At 49.9% G+C, this 13,588-nt stretch overlaps 1 protein-coding gene and 1 long non-coding RNA gene across 3 annotated transcripts in view; one reads left to right on the forward strand and one right to left on the reverse strand.

The window, feature by feature from the left end:
• Positions 1 to 2,661, reverse strand: part of CTSH (cathepsin H) — a 20,077-nt gene extending 17,416 nt beyond the window's left edge. Inside the window, exon 1 of one of the 2 annotated variants that reach the window (XM_024129709.3) lies at positions 2,489 to 2,661. In XM_024129709.3, coding sequence (XP_023985477.1) covers positions 2,489 to 2,579 — 91 coding nt within the window. In that variant the 5' untranslated portion in view covers positions 2,580 to 2,661. The remainder of the gene's footprint in view (positions 1 to 2,488) is intronic. The other variant, XM_055087878.1, reaches the window with a different exon arrangement.
• Positions 2,662 to 5,032: 2,371 nt separating this feature from the next.
• LOC114487235 (uncharacterized) lies at positions 5,033 to 11,501 on the forward strand. The gene is made up of 3 exons (XR_003682170.2): positions 5,033 to 5,170; positions 6,382 to 6,512; positions 10,870 to 11,501. It is a non-coding gene; the product is annotated as an uncharacterized lncRNA (long non-coding RNA).
• The last annotated feature ends 2,087 nt before the right edge of the window (positions 11,502 to 13,588 follow it).

Raw genomic sequence — 13,588 nt, forward strand, 5'->3', positions numbered from 1 at the left:
TTTTTTTTTTTTTTGGCTGTGTTGGGTCTTCGTTTCTGTGCGAGGGCTTTCTCCAGTTGCGACGAGCGGGGGCCACTCTTCATCGCGGTGCGCGGGCCTCTCACTGTCGTGGCCTCTCCCGTTGCGGAGCACAGGCTCCAGACGCCTAGGCTCAGTAGTTGTGGCTCACGGGCTTAGTTGCTCCGCGGCATGTGGGATCTTCCCGGACCGGGGCTCGAACCCGTGTCCCCTGCATTGGCAGGCAGGTTCCCAACCACTGCGCCACCAGGGAAGCCTGGAAAGGCATCTCTTAATGAGGTAAATTAAACTTTACTAACAACCCCCCTCCCCATGGATTTATATATTCATGGGTGAATATTACCTATTTTCTTGAATGGGTTAGCATTAATTCTGGTCTTTGTCTCAGCCCTTTCAAAGGGCTGAGAAATTCTGCTCAAATAAACAGGATTGTTCATTGCTTATTGCTTCTGGGAACAGAAGGCAATCTTTAGAGCAATGTCACTCAATTCCTTGCACTCCTTCCTACGCCCCAAATCACATGGTGCTCTATTATGCAACATTATTTCTAGGACCCAGGCAGCTGATACTTCGGTGAGGTCCTCTCTTGTCTTGGAAGTAAAGGGTTTGGAAATAGATTCTCTGTCTGTGCCGGTATCACTTGGAACTTTTTTGTGTTTCCCCACTGATCCACACACCACAGTTTGAAGATCACTGTTGTATGGAATTTAGGATCTCCCCTTGTGGGTCACAGATCTGTTCCAGAAAGCAAGTGACAGCCATTTTCCCTGGGGAAGAAATGCACATTTCCCCAATATATGCCCTGCGTGGGGTTTCAGAGGATTGCAAATCCTAGTTAAGGCCCTGCTACAGCTGATGGCTTCAGAGGAAGACAGATCTCAACTTAGGACAGATGAGTTTAGGACAACTGACCAGTGTTTGCCTCCAGAGGTTTCAAAAGCGACAAGCAGGTGTGAAAACCCAGTATTAGTTCTCATTCGCTGGAAGTCAGCAGAAGAATAAGCCAGAGATCATCTTGGGAGAGAAAGATCTCTGGTGGCCCTTCACCCCAACCTCAGATAGATCCATTTCAATCCATTGTGACTTTTGGAAGAAAGCACACATCCTTTATGTACTGCCCTGTCTCGGGGACCACGTGGGAGTATCTAGAACAGGGATTAGCCTGTTTTTGTATGGCCCACGAGCTAAAAGTGTTCACACTTTCAAATGGTTTTTAAAAAATGACATTTTGTAGCACCTTAAAATCATTTGAATTCAAATTTCAGTGTCTATAAGTAAATAAGTTTCCGGCAATACAACCCACTCATTCATTTGCACACTGCCTATGGCTGCTTTCAACACAAGTAGCTGCTACAGAGCCTGTGTGGTTCACAAAGCCTGAAATATTTACTATCTGGCCCTTTACATAAGGAAAAGTTTGCCAAGCCCTGCTTTGGTGTTAAGACGGCTTCCAGCACCAGCCCTCCTCCTCCACGCAGGCCACAGCCAGGGTAAAGCAAAGCCCTGGCTTAGGGGCAGCTGGGTTTTCCTTAGGTTGGGACTGAGCTGGAGCTGGGCGTCCTCCCAGGTCTGCAAGACTGGGGGACTTCCTTGGACAAATGGGTCGGGAGGAATAAGGCAAGATTCTGGTCGAAAAGATTCAGCCCCAGTGATCTCTGTCCCATCCCCAGGCTGCTCTTTGGCTACAATTCTTTGTCCTCAGGGTGAGGCGGCTGGTGGTCTGCTGAGGTCAGAGCCTGTGGGCAGTGGGCTGAGGGTGGGGAGTGGCAGGGCAAGAGGGAGGCTGCAGGGGCGAGCCTTCAGGCTGGGGAGGTGGCTGGACCCCCAGCAATAGAAGGGGTGTAAGAGCAGCATGTAGCTGGGCCACTCACAGCCCACCTGGCCATAAAGGGGAGCCCTGGGGCTGGACCTTACCACCCTGAGCCCTTGGAACAAACACCCTCAGTCTTCAGGGGCTAAAACTGCTATTGGTCTAAGTGCAAGTCACTCCTCCAAACAGCCCGTCCAGCCCATTGTACAGACAGACTCTCAAGGGACCTCTGGGGATCCCCTATGTGCCAAGTCCCTGTAAGCTACTAGGAAAGGCTGGAAAGTCCCTGCTTGCCTCCGGCAGGGGCAGATCAACGTCCTCTAAGTCTCCAGATGGGGGGTGGAGGGCAGAAGGGGCCGCAGACTGCTGTGGCGTTCTAGTCTCTGCAGCGCCCCGAGCAAGGGGGACCCTGGGCATCTAGCCACCCGCTCCTCTGCTCACGCGAGACGCCCGCCCTCCAAACCTCCCCCTCCTCCCGCCCCGCTCCCCGTCACACAGGTCACCCTGCCTGGATCCCGGTTCCCGACCCGCAGAGCCCTTGAGCCTCGGGCCTGGGAAATGCGCTGCCCGGCTGCTCCCGAGCCCAGAGTCCCCACCCGCCCAAGGTCCCCCGAGTCTCCGACCTGCCGGGCCCCTTTCCGGGGGCGCTCGTCCCCGTACCTAGGGAGCTCACTGCCAGGTCGGCGGCGCCGCAGGCGGTGGGGCCCAGGAGCCAGGCTCCGACGCAGAGCAGCGGCAGGACGGCCCACATCGTGGCGGTGGCTGCGACTCGGACGGCGAACTGGCTCCGGAGGCCGCGGGGCAGGCAGGCCAAAGCCGCCTCGCGGGGGCGGGAGGGCGCGAGGGCGCGAGGGGCGGGGCCGGGCGGGGAAGTGTGGGCGGGGAGGCGGCGGGGGGAGGGAGGCGGCGGGACCCTGCAGGACTGCCCGGAGCGCCAGGCTCGTGGGAGTGGAGCGCCTTTCGACCTCCCTTCCTGGCCACATCACTCCCCTTTCTCCTTCTCCGCAAGGAAGGGCAGAGGAGAGTTGGACCGCTCCGTCCGGCGGGGTCCTAGATCTGCCAGTCTGTCGGGACTGGCAGGCACCATGGGCGAGGGTGGTGCCTGTCCCCACCCCAGAGCCCCCATCTCCCACCCTCATTAATCACATTCCTCTGGTTGTCCCTTGAGCCTTGGAATGAACTTAAACTAGAGGAAGTAGATAGCTGTTTTTATGAGCTTGTTCCACCCCTACCCCCGCCCCTCCCCCGCAGAAAGTCTAAAGTCTTTCTGCTGAGAAAGTCCTATTAGCAGCTGTAGGGCCATTTTTTCTTTTTACAAATCTGAAAAAAGGAAGAATATGATTTATAAGAGTCTGGGTGTGAGATAAATAAAACAATGAACATCTCCAGTGAAGGAAACATGCACAGGGGTTGCTTCAAGGGAGAGGAGAGGATGATCAAATCTGCCTGCAGCAACCTGTCAAGCACCCAGTGGGGCCCGGTTCTTCACTTAGGTCATCACCCTGCCAAGTGGCAGGTTGTGGACCTGCCATTTTACAAATGGGGAAACTGAGGCTCCAAGAGTTGATGGTAACGTTCCCAGTAAGCGTGCAGAGGGAGTCTGAACCCAGGTTTAACCTATTGCACTTGCTCACCCTGCTCTTTTGCAGCCCGAGGCATTTTGGGCTGTCAGGGCTGGCCTGTCAGGGCTGGCCTGTCAGATCTGAGCTGTCTTACTCTCCCTCCCTCAGACGGGAAGAAACCTAGTTCTCACCCAGACTCTGCCTGTGGGGCTCCTGGGGAAGCAGATTCCTGGAGTTCTGTCTTGGGATTTGACTAGCAGGTCTGGGTATGGCTCTGGAATCGGCACTTACAGGGCTTCAGGGTGACCGCTCAGGGTGGGCACTGAATTTGCATGAAGGTTAGCAGTGCCAGCAGACACTGTCTTTTCAGATAAAGCAGATCTTTGTCAGTTTATAAATCAGCCCCTGTCTGGATGCCTCTTGGGTGTGCTTTGAGGCAAATGTCTGAGAAAAGACCCTGCATGGTTGCTATTTGGAAAGTTAAGCCCCTGGCTTTGGGATAAAGGTGTCCAGCCTCTGTGATGGCCTATCCTTCAGGTGTGCAGGAACCACCTCATCTTTCTGCCCATCTGAGCCACCTGGAGAGTGGCAGGACCGAAGGCCCTAGTATTAGACCTCAGACCCCAAACTCGTTCCCTGTGCTGGGTCTCCAGTGACCCTCCTTTGTGGTTCATTCCAGAAGGCCTGAGATGTGAAAGGCACTGGCCTGGTCAGTTATAGACTAATGTTTGGTTCTAGTCCTACTACAGATTCACCATGTGACCTAAGCCAGTGGTTCGCCCCCACAGGACCTCAGTTTCCTCATCTGTAAAATGGGAGTAGGTGCCCTGCCTCCCAGAGTGGTTAAACATAGTTTTACAGTTTAGTTATAGGTAAAACACTGGTCCCAAGCATGGCACCGTAATAGTGACTTACCCCCAATACGGGCTCAGTCTTGGGCTCTCTCTCCGTCCTTCGCTCCCTGCAGCCACTTTCTTGGTGAGTTCTTGTGCTCCTCTGGCTCCAGCCGGGTGTCACCTCTGTGAGGGTTTCTCTGCAGTCTTGGTCCTCTGTATTCCCACAGAGGGGAGGGTGAGGACTGGTGCTGGACACAGAGTGCTGAGCCAGGGACGCTGGGCAGAACTCTAGTTTCCATCGCTCAGTTATTTGATCGAACACAGTCTACAGACTGCTGGGCAGGGACTTTGCAGGTGGAATTAGGCTTCAAATCAGCTGATTTGGGGGGATTATCCTGTATTAGCTGAGAGGTCCTGATGTAATCACAGTGGCCATTCAGAGCAGAAGAGGAAAGCGGGAGGCTCAGAGAGATGAGGCAGAGGGAGGTCAGAGCTCTTTGAACCATGAGAAGGACTCTACCCACCATGGCTGGCTTTGACGGGGGCCGTGAGCCTAGGACTCTGATTGGCCTCTAGAAGCTGAGAATGACCCCAGCCCACAACCAGTAAGGAAACGGAGACCTCAGCCCCACAGCCACATGGAGCTGAATTCTGCCAACGACCTCAATCAGCTTGGAAGCAGGTTCGTCCTGCGGCATCCGCCGGAAAGGAAGGCAGCCTTGCTGACCTCTTGCTTTCAGCTGTGTGAGACCTGGAGCCGAGGAACCAGCCAAATCCACGTGGACTTTTTTTTTTTTTTCCAGGCATACCACGTGGCAAACAGGATCTTAGCTCCCCGACCAGGGGACGAACCTGTGCCCCCTGCAGTGGAAGCGTGGGGGTCTTAACTGCTGGACTGCCAGGGAAGTCCCTCCACGTGGACTTCTGACCTCTCTACCTGTGAGGTAATACATTTGCATTGTTTTAAGCCTCTTAAGTTTGTAGTAATCTGGTCCGCAGCAATCGGAAACCAGTACATCAGGTGAAAGGCTCAGGTTGACTGGTGTCTCTGGTGATAGAGGGCTGGGCCTGGTCTCGGGCTCCTGTGCGGCCATGGCTCACGGGCCCAGCCGCTCCGCGGCATGTGGGATCCTCCCGGACCGGGGCGCGAACCCGGTTCCCCTGCATCGGCAGGCGGATTCTCAACCACTGCGCCACCAGGGAAGCCCCCTGTGCCCCATTTTTTGCACTTCTGGAGTCTGGGGAGGCCAAGAGGGGAGAGCAGGTCTTACCCTCCACACCCGGGAGTCATTATCACCTCTAGGGATGTGTTAGACTCAGTGCCGAGCGCTTTACATGAATAAACTTTCTTAGTTCTACTGATGTTTCCCCCCATGACATAGATGAGGTGACTGAGACACTTAAGTAGCTCATCTGTGGTCCCACAACTACTAAGTAAGAGAGATGGGGTTTGAACCCCTGGCTGAGTCCAGAGTTCTCCACAAGAGTGGGCACCTGCTCCACGGAGGCGGGTGAATGAAACTGAGCCTGGAGGCCTGCCTGCCTTCCTGATTGTCCAGGCCTAGAGTTCCCTGAGGCATCGGCAGAGCTCAGGCAGCCAACCAACCACAGCTCCTGGAATCCTCAGTCAGCGCCTCCTGCTTACTGTTCTAGGAATTATTGCCCACCCCGCCTTCACTGATCCTTTTTTTTTTTTTTTTGCGGTATGCGGGCCTCCCTCTGCTGTGGCCCCTCCCGTTGCGGAGCACAGGCTCCGGACGCGCAGGCTCAGCGGCCATGGCTCGCGGGCCCAGCCGCTCCGCGGCACGTGGGATCCTCCCAGACCGGGGCGCGAACCCGGCTCCCCTGCATCGGCAGGCGGACGCGCAACCACTGCGCCACCAGGGAAGCCCCTATCCTTTTTCTTTAGGCCACATCTGCTGGTCACCCTCAGAACCTTATCCCCTCCCCAGCTATTATCTACAGCTTTAACTGGTTTCCCAGATCACTCGTCAGAGTCAACATCCTGGCAGGAAAACTGGGCCCCTCACCAGATTTATTATATTTCTGCCCTCTACCTCTAGCATCTTGTAATAATAATAATAATTGCCATAATAATGTAATATTTACAATAACTACCATTTACAGGGATTTTGTTCTTTAATGCTCATAACAGCCCTGTGAAGGTTCTTTGAGAATACACACAGCCACTTTCTTGATGAAGAAATTAGATTTGGAGAAGTTAAGTAGGTCTGCTGGCAGGTGATGGAGCTCTTTTCACACCCACATGCTGATTTTACATAGTAGGTAAGCAGAGGTTTGGTTAAGTGGTTTGGGTGGATGACGGTCTGTAAGGATGCATAAGTGGATGACTGGATGGAAGTAGGGATGGACGGATGTACGGGAAAATGGCTTTATGGTTGAAAGACTAAATGGATGCTTGGCTGGAAAGAAGGAAGGATGGATGGATGAATGGGATGGATGGGTGGATGGATGGATTGGATGGGTGGGTGGATGGGTGGATGGGTGGATGGATGGATGGGTGGATGGATGGATGGGTGGATGGATGGATTAGATAGGTGGGTGGGTGGATGGGTGGATGGATGGATGGATGGGTGGATGGATGGATTGGATGGGTGGGTGGGTGGATGGGATGGATGGATGGGTGGGTAGATAGGGATGGATGGATGGGTGGGTAGATAGGGATGGGTGGATGGATGAATCAGTGGATATAGAGATGAGTGACCAGAATTTGTAGAGTGGGAAAGGTAATGAATGCAGGAGGTGTATAAGTCTGCATCAAAGAGCAACTTCGGTTGAATTGTAATATGAAGTTGGACCTCTTGCTAGTTCCACTGTTGATGAGGAGACATCCTGTTTAGCTATCTTGGTTATTTCCCTTGCCCTGAGTCAGAGAAGTCAGCCTGACAATGTCCTCCAACTGCATGAGAAGGCATTGTTTGTCCCCTAAGAAGTCAGGGAACATGGGACCCACCACTGGTTTGGTTTTAAGCCCTGAAGATGCGGTAGTCACATCCAAGAAAGTGTGAAGGCTTGCAGAAAAGTCCAGAAGCTGTGTTTCATTATGGCCAGGATTGGGATGAATGCAGTAAGGTTATGTTGAGCAAGTATAGGGTTTGATCCTGTCATTGTTTTGTTTCATGTGTGATATTTTGTTCATCATAGGTTTTTGCATTAATTTTTGTTATTTTAAAATATTGCATTAAAATATTATGCAATAAAAATATCATGACTGAGTTTTTTGACCCTCTCTTAAATGTTGCAACTGAGGGGATATGTCTCATTTCTTTCACCCTCGTCCTGGCCCTATGACGGAGCACCAGTTTCTGGACTTTTCTGTAAGCCCCTGTGCAGGGGAAACTTATCCCTGTTCGGTTGGCTTCACTCTTGCATCTGGGGGAGGCAGGAACTCAGGGGCTGGAGCCCAGAGCGTGTCTGCCTCCAGGGCCTCCTTCAGTCACTTGTTGTTCACACATTCTCCCCATCTACACTCCTTTGTTTTCACTTAAGACCTTCTATGATATATCCCTACTCTGTTTGCAGCGTCCACTGCCACTGCACTCCTCACCAGTCCACAGGTGAGCTTCCTGTCCTGGGCACAGCCCTACCTCCACCCCTTTCCTCCTGCCTTGTCCTCTTGCCTCCACAGAAACTTCCTCTTCCTGAACTCCTGAATTAATCATCTGCGTCACACACTGTTATGCTTTATCCTCTACTCTTTTGGAGAGTGTCCTGCAGAGCTGGTTGATTTTCAGCCAGTTTGCACCCTTTTGGCCGTCAGTCTGTGTGGTCAGTACTCATGCCACACTGGTGGTTAAATATTTTGAAAATCAGGTTTCCTGTATCTTGCCCTCCTCTGTGAAATGGAGGTAAAAATACCCAGGAGCTCGAGCTCAGACTCAGAGCCTGACACGCTGCAAGCTGGACAGAAACGGTAGCAGTAGCAGTCGCTGTTGTTATTTACTGAGTCAGACGATAAAACGCCGGTGGCTTTAAAGGTGATATGTGAGGGGCTTCGGATCCTGGCTGAGAGAGGTTTGGAGGTGCTGTACTCCCCTCCTGATGAGGTTTCCGGGTGCCATGAGAGGGCTGGAGAGAAGCAAGAATGGGTGTACGGGTTTGTGGGTGGACACGAGGCTTGGCGGGAACCAAAGGAGAAAGCACAGCAGTTGGGGCCGTGGGGAGGCTCCAGACCTGGAAGGGGAGCAGCCGGTTTGCCAGGACCCTGTCCTGTGTGAGCAGGACGTACCTGACTTCCCTTGCCGGCAATAAGAAATGGGCCTTGACTGTCTCTGGGCCATGAGTCACTTGAGCTGAGTGTGGGTAGTAATTGCACACTAAACATACATTATGGCGTATGCTGTGATCAGTGCTGATAAGGGGCTGTCTGAATGAAAATAGAGTCAGGTTGGGCCAGAGGGAGTCTCTCTGATTTCAGCATCAAGCCCTGTCGTGGTACCTCTGGGTGACTCCCCGGCCAGCCACTAAGGGATCCCGGCAGGCCCCTCCCACCTGCCACCTGCCTGGTCCCCTCTCTCCCTGGATGCCTCGCCAGACGTGCTCAGCCATCGCTCAGACTGTCCCTCATCTGAGACACCCAGGCCCCCCACTCTTTGCTCAGCTAGAAACCTTGGGTTTCTAGCCCTTCAAGGCCCAGTTTGGGACAGTGCCTCTAAGAAGCTCTCTCTGAACAACCCCCTGCCCCGCTTTCTTTTTTTACTTTTTTGTAAAAATTTCAAATGAAGTGAAATCAATATAGTATACAACTAACCATTTTTTTTTTTTTTTTTTTGCGGTACACGGGCCTCTCGCTGTTGTGGGCTCTCCCGTTGCGGAGCACAGGCTCCGGACGCGCATGCTCAGCAGCCATGGCTCACGGGCCCAGCCGCTCCGCGGCATGTGGGATCTTCCCGGCCCGGGGCACGAACCCGTGTCCCCTGCATCGGCAGGCGGACTCTCAACCACTGCGCCACCAGGGAAGCCCACAACTAACCATTTAAAAACATATAATTCAGAGTTATCCCATTAACTGATATAATTTCTGATCACATCTGGAGCACTTTTTAATGAGCAGACAGTTACATTCAGTTCTTTCTCTCTCTTTTTTTTTTTTCTTTTGAGGTGAAATTCACATAACATGAATTAACTATTTTATTTATTTTTATTTTTTAATTTTTGGCCACACCACGTGGAATGCAGGATCTTAGTTCCCCAACCAGGGATGGAACCCGTGGCCCCTGCAGTGGAAGCGTGGAGTCTTAACCACTGGACCACCAGGGAAGTCCCATGAATTAACCATTTTAAAGTGTAGAATTCAGAGGCATTTAATGCCTACACAACACTGTGCAACATTGCGCAGTACCTCTCTCTAGTTTCGAAACTTTTAAAATCATCCCCCAAAGAACAGCCCACGCCCATTAAATAACCACCCCTCCTTCCCTCCATCCCCAATCCCCTGGCAACCATTAACCTGCTTTTTGACTCTATGAACTTGCCTATTCTGAACACTTTATATAAAGGGAACCATTCACTCTGTGACCTTCTGTGTCTGGCTTCTTTCACGTAGCATAATGTTTTAAAGATTCATCCAACTTGTAGCATGTATCAGTATTTTGCTCCTTTTTAAAGCTGAATAATATTCCATTGTATGTATAGCACATTTTGTTTATCCATTTATCTGTCGATGGATATTTGGGTTGTTTTTACCTTTTGGCTATTTTGAATAATGCTGCTGTAAACATTCATGTACAAGTTTCTGTGTGGACATATGTTGTTATTTCTCTTGGGTATATACTAGGAGTGGAATTAGTGAATTATACAGTAATTCTTGTTTAACTTTTTGAGGAACTGCCAGACTGTTTTCCACAGTGGCTGCACCATTTTACAATCCCACCAGCAACGTATGAAGATTACGATTTCTCTTGCAGAGACTTGTTATTTTCCGTTTAGTTTTTGTTTTGTTTTTTTTATCATCACCATCTTAGTGGGTGTGAACTAGTATCTCATTGTGGTTTTGACTTGCATTTCCTTAGTGACCAATGTTGTTTACCATCTTTAAAAAAAAATTAGTTTATTTATTTATTTATTTATTTTTGGCTGTGTTGGGTCTTCGTTGCGGTGCACAGGCTTCTCATTGCTGTGGCTTCTCTTGTTGCGGAACACGGGCTCTAGGCATGTGGGCTTCAGTAGTTGTGGCACGTGGGCTCAGTAGTTGTGGCTCACTGGCTCTAGAGCACAGGCTCAGTAGTTGTGGCGCAGAGGCTTTGTTGCTCCATGGCATGTGGGGTCTTCCCGGACCAGGGCTCGCATTGGCAGGCGGATTCTTAATCACTGTGCCACCAGGGAAGTCCCTAACATCTTTTCGTGTGCTTATTGGCCATTTGAATATCTTCTTTGGAGAAATGTCTGTTCAAGTTCTTTGCCCATTTTTAAATTGATTTGTTGACTTTTTTGCTGTTGAGTTGTAAGAGTTCTTTATATATTCTGGATACTAAACTCTTGTCAGATATATCATTTGCAAAAAGAGTCTCTTCCATTCTGTAGGTGGTCTTTTAACTTTCTTGAGAATGTTCTTTGATGCACAACAGTTTTTAATTTTGATGAAATCTACTTTATTTTTCCTTTCACTCCCTTCTTCTGGCAGCCCCACTCTGAATCAGACTTGACAAGAGCATCTCTCATGGGCCAGGCGTGGTACTGGGAGCCACAGGAGACACTAGCCGAGTCAGACCACCCCAACCCTTGTGGAACCTCATGGGAGGGAAGTGACACAGGTCTTTGACATGAAGCAGAGATTGACCTGAGTTGGGCACAGATGAAGCCCTTGACTGGAGAAAATCAGTAAAGGCTTCTGGAAAGAAGGACATTTGAGAAAGAGTGGTGTTGACTGAAATAAAAATATTGATAAAAATAAAAAATTGATAATGAGACCAGCCAGGAGTGTGGTCTAACTGGCATAGAGGATGGTGAAGTTGCAGGGATAGGATATGGACATATCCAGGGCCTGGAATGACGTTTGCTTGCTCAAATCCAGCACTTCTATGGATGTAGAAAACAAACTTATGGTTACCAGGGGATAAGGGTGGGGGAAGGGATAAACTGGGAGATTGGGACTGACATATACACACTACTATATGTAAACTAGGTAACTGGTTAGAACCTGCTGTAGAGCACAGGGAACTCTACTCAGTACTCTTGTAATGGCCTATACGCGAAAAGAATCTATAAAACAAAAAGAGTGGATACATGTATATGTATAACTGAATCAATTCGTTGTACACCTGAAACTAACACATTGTAAATCAACTCTACTCCAATAAAATTTTTTTTAAAATCCAGTGCTTCTAAAATGGTCATGTGCTATCACTTGGGGAGGTTGTTCGGATTCTGGTTCAGGAAGTCTCAGGTGGGGCCTGAGATCCTGCATTTCTAACAGATTCCCAGGCGATGCCAATGTTGCTGGTTCAGGGTTCACAATTGAACAGCAAAGATGTGGTTCCTTCATTCAACAAACATTCACTGTAGAATGTCACTACATGCCAGGCTCTGTGCTAGGTAGTGATGGTTGAATGAGATGTGTTTTTGCCCTCGTGCAGTTTACACTTTAGTGGGGGGGGGAGGACAGGAATTAAGTAACAAATTATGCAATGAAAAGAAAGAAAAGACATGAGAATGTATGACGGGGATGTTGTCTTCAAATATCTCTCTGGGGAGGTAGTGTCTGAGTTGAGGTCTGAAAGATGGGTAAGTATGACCTCAGAGAGAAAGAGGAAACAGTATGTGCAAAGGCCCTAAGATGGAAAGAAACTTGGTTGGAAACAGTGTGGCTGGAGCCCAGGAAGCGAGGGGACAGGAAGTAGGCTGGGGAGAGATGGTGTGGAGCTTTGGAGATCACATTGAAGAATTTGAACTTTATCAAATTCTTTGATGCCCTTAGGGAATTGTAAGGAGAAGAGTGATATGATCGGATCTGCGTTTGAAAAGCTTACTTTGGTCATAGCTGGAAAATGGACTAGAGGAAGGATAAATGCCCAAAAGGAAGCCTGGGTGATTGAGAGGGCAAGATGACTGAAGTCCAGGGACTCCCCTGGTGGTGCAGTGGTTAAGAATCTGCCTGCCAATGCAGGGGACACGGGTTCGATCCCTGGTCCAGGAAGATCCCACATGCCACAGAGCAACTAAGCCCGTGCACCACAACTACTGAGCCTGCGCTCTAGAGCCCATGAGCCACAAATACTGAGCCCACGTGCCACAGCTACTGAAGCCCACGCGCCTAGAGCCTGTGCTCTGCAACAGGAGAAGCCACCGCAATGAGAAGCCCGCGCACCGCAACGAAGACCCAACACAGCCCCAAAATAAAATAAATAAATAAATAAATTTTTTTTAAAAAATGACTGAACTCCAGTCAAGACATGCTGGTGGCTTGGTCTAAAGTTGTTTTCAAAAGGGGTTTGTAAGGTTGAAACTACTTTCATAATAATACTAAGACAGCATTTGCCTTTTTCACTCTTTACTGTCTTATGAGTGTGTGGTAGAGTTTTCCAAAGGCTACATGATGTGTACATGATATGGGGATCCACCTTCTATTAAGCCAGACATTAATTGGATTGGCGAAAACGTAAAGTGATGCCATTTTCCTCATGAAATTATTTTTTTTGAAAATTCAATAACTTTTCATTAAAAAGAGGTTATTTATGTCAATACATAATAGGTGTGTGATTGTTATTTAACATTTGTTTTCAATTGTGGTAAAGTACCCGCAACGTAAAATTGGCCATCTTCCCCGTTTTAAGGTGTACAGTTCAGCACTGGTAAAAGTACATTCACACTGTTTTGTAACCACCACTGTCCTTTATCTCCAGAACTTTTCTTTTTGCAAAACTGAAACGCTGTACCCATTAAAGAACAACTGCTCAGGGCTTCCCTGGTGGCGCAGTGGTTGAGAGCCCGCCTGCCGGTGCAGGGGACGCGGGTTCGTGCCCCGGTCCGGGAAGATACCACGTACCTCGGAGCGGCTGGGGCCGTGAGCCACGACCGCTGAGCCTGCGCGTCCGGAGCCTGTGCTCCGCAACGGGAGAGGCCACAACGGCGAGAGGCCCGCGTACCGAAAAAAAAAACAAAACAAAACCAAAACCAAAAAGAACAACTGTTCAAACAACCCTTCCTCCAATTTAATTGGGATGCCGGATTTATAGCAATTTGCATCTTTAATTTTCCAGGTAATCTGGAGTTTAGTTTTTTTTTGTTTTTTTTTGTTTTTTTTGTGGTACGGGGGCCTCTCACTGTTGTGGCTTCTCCCGTTGCGGAGCACAGGCTCCGGACGCGCAGGCTCAGCGGCCATGGCTCACGGGCCCAGCCGCTCC

This window comes from Physeter macrocephalus, chromosome 11, assembly GCF_002837175.3.
Source record: "Physeter macrocephalus isolate SW-GA chromosome 11, ASM283717v5, whole genome shotgun sequence".
NCBI classification, from domain to species: domain Eukaryota; kingdom Metazoa; phylum Chordata; class Mammalia; order Artiodactyla; family Physeteridae; genus Physeter; species Physeter macrocephalus.